At 63.2% G+C, this 5,489-nt stretch overlaps 1 protein-coding gene across 1 annotated transcript in view; it reads left to right on the top strand.

The window, feature by feature from the left end:
* The window catches only part of XAB2 (XPA binding protein 2), a gene marked incomplete at its 3' end in the record, with an annotated part of 28,038 nt that overhangs the window by 15,395 nt on the left and 7,154 nt on the right, over positions 1 to 5,489 (top strand). The window contains exons 10-13 of the mRNA XM_041410777.1: positions 625 to 756; positions 2,594 to 2,707; positions 3,422 to 3,584; positions 4,868 to 5,058. Of these exons, the coding sequence (XP_041266711.1) occupies positions 625 to 756; positions 2,594 to 2,707; positions 3,422 to 3,584; positions 4,868 to 5,058 (600 nt within the window). The remainder of the gene's footprint in view (positions 1 to 624; positions 757 to 2,593; positions 2,708 to 3,421; positions 3,585 to 4,867; positions 5,059 to 5,489) is intronic.

Genomic DNA, 5,489 nt, shown 5'->3' on the forward strand with positions numbered 1-5,489 from the left:
CCCATTTCCACCTGTTTTTTCCCTTTTTTTTCCCCTTTTCCCCATTTTCTCCCCCCCATTTCTCCCTCTTTCCCCCCCATTTCTCCCTATTTTCCCCTCTATTTTCCCCTCTATTTTCCCCTCTTTTCCTCCCATTTCCACCTGTTTTTTCCCTTTTTTTCCCCTTTTCCCCATTTTCTCCCCCCCATTTCTCCCTCTTTCCCCCCCAATTCTCCCTATTTTCCCCTCTATTTTCCCCTTTTTCCCCTCTTTTCCTCCCATTTCCACCTGTTTTTTCCCTTTTTTTCCCCTTTTCCCCATTTTCTCCCCCCCTTTCTCCCTCTTTTCCCCCCCCCTCCTCCCTCTTTCTCCTTCCCCCATTTCTCCCTCTTTTCCCCCCCATTTCTCCCTATTTCTCCGTGTTTTTTCCCCTTTTTCCCCTCTTTTCCCCCATTTTTCCCTCTTTTTTCCCCCTGTTTTTTCCCCCCATTTTTCCCTTTCCCCCCCCCAATTCTCCCTGGTTTTCCCCTTTTTCCCTGTTTTTCCCCCCATTTTCCCCTGTTTTCCCCCTTTCTCCCCGTTTCCTGCCCCCTTTCCCGTTCTCCCTGTTTGTTCTCCCCGTTTGTTCTCCCCGTTTTTCCCCAGAAAGCCACGGCTCTCCCCGCGCGCCGCGCCGAGTACTTCGACAGCTCGGAGCCGGTGCAGAACCGGCTCTACAAATCGCTGCGCGTGTGGTCCATGCTGGCCGACCTGGAGGAGAGCCTGGGCACCTTCCAGGTGGGCACCTGGGGGACATGGGGACATGGGGACACACCTGGGCACATGGGGACACACCGGGGGACACAGCTGGGGAGAGCACACCTGGGGACAGCTGGGGACAGGGGCACACACCTGGGGGACATGGGGACACACCTGTGGACATGGGGACACACCTGGGGACACACCAGGGTTAATGTGGGAGACACCTGGGGGACACCTGGGGACATTGGGGTGGACATGGGGGACACCTGGGGGACATTGGAATGGGCAGGGGCACGCTGGGCTGGGTGTGGGGGACACCTGGGTGGCCTCAGGGGACACCTGGGGACACTGCCGGGTGTGGGGGACACCTGGGTGGCCTCAGGGGACACCTGGGGACACTGCTGGGTGTGGGGTGGCTGTGGGGACATGTGTGCCCATCCCCCCACAGACACTGCTGTGTCCCCGTGTCCACACCTGGGGACACCTGGGGACATTGGGGTGGACATGGGGGACACCTGGGGACATTGGAATGGGCATGGGGCACGCTGGGCTGGGTGTGGGGGACACCTGGGGACACTGGGCTGGGTGTGGGGGACACCTGGGTGGCCTCAGGGGACACCTGGGGACACTGGGCTGGGTGTGGGGTGGGTGTGGGGACGTGTGTGCCCATCCCCCCACAGACACCGCTGTGTCCCCGTGTCTGGGGGGGGGGATGGGCATGGCTGTGACCCTGCTGTCCCCTGTCCCTGTCTCCTGTGTCCCCATCCGTGTCCCCTGTCACTGTCCCCCTGTCTCTGTGTCCCTGCCCCTATGTCCATTGTTCCCTGTCCCCTCTGTCCCTGTCCTTCTCCCCTGTCCCTCTCTGTGTCCTTGTCCCCTCTGTCCCCATCCGTGTCCCCTGTCCCCATATCCCTGTCCCCATGTTCCCATGTCCCTGTCCGTGTCCCGTCTGTTCCCGATGTCCCCTCTAACCCTGTCCCCATCATTGTCACCCATGTCCCTGTCCCTGCTCCTCTGCCCTGTCCCCTCTGTCCCTATGTCCCCCTGGTGTCCCCCTGTCCCCATGTCCTGTGTCCCCACGTTCCCTGTCTCTGTCCCCATGTCCTCCTGTCCTCATGTTCCTATGTCCCTATGTCCCCCTGTCCCCGTGTCCCTGTCCCCATGTCCCCTTTGTCCCTGTGTCCCCCTGTCCCCATATCCCCATGTCCCTGTCCCCATCCCTGTCCCTGTGTCCCTGTTCCTCTGTCCATGTCCATGTCCCTGTCCCCATGTCCTCATCCCCCTGGTGTCCCCATGTCCCTTTCTGTCCCCCATGTCCCCTGTGTCCCTGTCCCTGTTTCCCTGTCCCTATGTCCTTGTCCCGTCTGTTCCCGATGTCCCCTCTAACCCTGTCCCCATCATTGTCACCCATGTCCCTGTCCCTGCTCCTCTGCCCTGTCCCCTCTGTCCCTATGTCCCCCTGCTGTCCCCCTATCCCCATGTCCCTGTCCCCATCCCTGTCCCTGTGTCCCTGTTCCTCTGTCCATGTCCATGTCCCTGTCCCCATGTCCTCATCCCCCTGGTGTCCCCATGTCCCTTTCTGTCCCCCATGTCCCCTGTGTCCCTGTCCCTGTTTCCCTGTCCCTATGTCCTTGTCCCCTTTGTCACTGTCCCCATGTCCTCATCCCTGTCTCCTTGTCCCCCTGGTGTCCCCATGTCCCTCTCTATCCCCCTGGTGTCCCCATGTCATGTCCCTGTCTGTGTCCCTGTCCCTGTCCCTCTGTCCCTGTCCGTGCCCCCCTGTCCCTGTCCCCCTGCCCCTGTCCGTGGCCCCTGTCCCCATGTCCCCCTGCCCCTGTCCGTGGCCCCTGTCCCCATGTCCCCGTGTCCCCAGTCCACGCGCAGTGTGTACGAGCGCATCCTGGACCTGCGCATCGCCACCCCCCAGATCGTCATCAACTACGCACTGCTGCTGGAGGAGCACGGCCGCTTCGAGGACAGCTTCAAGGTGACACTGGGGACACTGCGGGGACACTGCAGGGACAGCTGGGGACACTGGGGGGACTGCAGGGACACTGGGGACAGCTTCAAGGTGACACTGGGGACACTGCGGGGACACTGCAGGGACAGCTGGGGACACTGGGGGGACACTGGGGACAACTTCAAGGTGACACTGGGGACACTGCGGGGACACTGCAGGGACAGCTGGGGACACTGGGGACACTGCAGGGACAGCTGGGGACACTGCAGGGACACTGCAGGGACAGCTGGGGACACTGCAGGGACACTGGGGACACACTGGGGACACTGCAGGGACAGCTGGGGACACTGAGGGGACACTGGGGACACTGCGGGGACACTGCAGGGACAGCTGGGGACACTGCAGGGACACTGGAGACACTGCAGGGACAGCTGGGACAGCTTCATGGTGACACTGGGGACACCTGAGGGCACCTGGGACACCTGGGGACACTCTTCTGAGCCACAGGGTCACTGGGGTGTCCCCATCTCCCTCCTGGGGTGTCCCCAACCCCTCTGGGTGTCCCCAGTCCCTCTGTCCACAGGCGTGGCATCGCGCTGTCCCAGTGGTGACACTGCCGTGCCAATGTCCCCAGTGTCCCCAATGTCCCTGCAGGCCTACAAGCATGGTATCTCACTGTTGCGGTGGTGACTCTGTGTCCTCCAATTCCCCGTGTCCCCAGTGTCCCCAGTGTCCCCGCAGGCCTACGAGCGTGGCATCGCGCTGTTCCGGTGGTGTCCCCATGGGGACCTGTGGCTCACGTACCTGTCCAAGTTCGTAGCCCGGTACGGCGGGCGGAAGCTGGAGCGCGCCCGGGACCTCTTCGAGCAGGCGCTGGACGGGTGTCCCCCCCAGCACGCCAAGATGTTCCTGTCTGTCCTCTCACTGTCCCCTCCCCACAGGCCTACGAGCGTGCTTACTGTCCCCTCAATGTCCCCTGGTTGTCCCTGTCCCCTCTGTGTCCCTGTCCTCTCACCGTGTCCCTGTCCCTTGGCTGTCCCTCACCCTGCCTTCTCCCTGTCCCCTCACTGTCCCCATGTCCCTGTTCCCATCTGTCCCTGTCCTGTCTCTGTCCCTGTTTCTGTCCCTGTCCCATGTCTCTGTCCCCTCCTGTCCCTGTCTGTCCCATTCCTGTCCCCTGGCTGTCCCTATCCCTCCCTGTCCCTGTGTCCCTGTCCCCGTGTCCCCTGTCTGTCCCCTGTCTGTCCCCGTGTCCCCATCCCCATGTCCCTGTCCCCGTAACCCTGTCCCCTCCGTCCCCGTGTCCCCTCCGTCCCCGTGTCCCTGTCCCCGTGTCCCTGTGTCCCTGTCCCCGTGTCCCCATGTCCCTGTCCCCTCTGTCCCCGTGTCCCCATGTCCCCGTGCTTGGCCGTGTCCCCCGGCTGTCCCTGTCCCCTGCCTGTCCTTGTCTGTCCATGTCCCTTCGTCCCCTCACTGTCCCTGGTGTCCCCTGGCTGTCCCTGGCTGTCCCTGTGTCCCCTCACTGTTCTGGCTGTCCCTGTCCCCTCTCTGTTCCCTGTGTCCCCGTGTTCCTTCTGTCCCCACTGTCCCCTCTCTGTCCCCCGTGTCCCTGCTCTCCCCTCTGTCCCCTCTGTCCCCCGTGTCCCTTGTCTTTCACCCGTGTCCCTCTGTCCCCACTGTCCCCTGTGTCCTCCCTGTCCCCTCACTGTCCCCATGTCCCTGTTCCCATCTGTCCCTGTCCTGTCTCTGTCCCTGTTTCTGTCCCTGTCCCATGTCTCTGTCCCCTCCTGTCCCTGTCTGTCCCATTCCTGTCCCCTGGCTGTCCCTATCCCTCCCTGTCCCTGTGTCCCTGTCCCCGTGTCCCCATGTCTCTGTCCCCTCTGTCTCCATGTCCCCATGTCCCCATGTCCCCGTGTCCCTGTCCCTGTCCCCATGTCCCTGTCCCCTCTGTCCCCATGTCCCCATGTCTCCGTGTCCCTGACCCCTCTGTCCCCATGTCCCTGTCCCCGTGTCTCTGTCCCCTCTGTCCCCATGTCCCCGTGTCCCTGTCCCTCTGTCCCCATGTCCCCGTGTCCCTGTCCCTGTGTCCCTGTTCCCATGTCCCCGTGTCCCTGTCCCTCTGTCCCCGTGTCCCCATGTCCCCGTGTCCCTGTCCCTGTCCCCGTGTCCCTGTCCCTCTGTCCCCAGCCATCTACCTGCTGTACGCCCGCCTGGAGGAGCAGTTTGGGCTGGCGCGCCGGGCCATGGCGGTGTACGAGCGCGGCACGCGGGCCGTGCCCCCGGAGCAGCAGCGCGACATGTTCCACATCTACATCCGCCGCGCCGCCGAGCTCTTCGGGGTCACCCACACGCGCCCCATCTACCAGAGGGCCATCGAGGTGGGCACCCCTGGGGCACCTGGGCACACCTGGGGCACCTGGGCACACCTGGGGCAACTGGGGCACCTGGGGATTCTCTGGGGCTGGGGGCACTGAGAGGTCACCAGAGAGGCATTGAGTTGGGCACAGGTGGGCACAGATGTGTACAGGGGGTTACAGGTGGCACAGGTGGGCACAGATTGGCATAGGTGGGCACAGGTGGGCACAGGTGGGCAGAGGTGGGCACAGGTGGGCAGAGGTGGGCACAGGTGGGCACAGATCGGCATAGGTGGGCAGAGGTGGGCAGAGGTGGGAACTGGTGGGCACAGTACAGCTATGTGCAGCTGGGCACAGCTGGGGTCTGGGGGCACAGGTGGACATAGCCGGGTACAGGCAGACACAGATGGGTTCAGGGGGACACAGGTGGGTTCAGGGGGCACAGGTGGGTTCAG

This window comes from Onychostruthus taczanowskii, unplaced genomic scaffold (assembly GCF_017590055.1).
Source record: "Onychostruthus taczanowskii isolate IOZ18803 unplaced genomic scaffold, ASM1759005v1 scaffold338, whole genome shotgun sequence".
Taxonomy (NCBI): Eukaryota; Metazoa; Chordata; class Aves; order Passeriformes; family Passeridae; genus Onychostruthus; species Onychostruthus taczanowskii.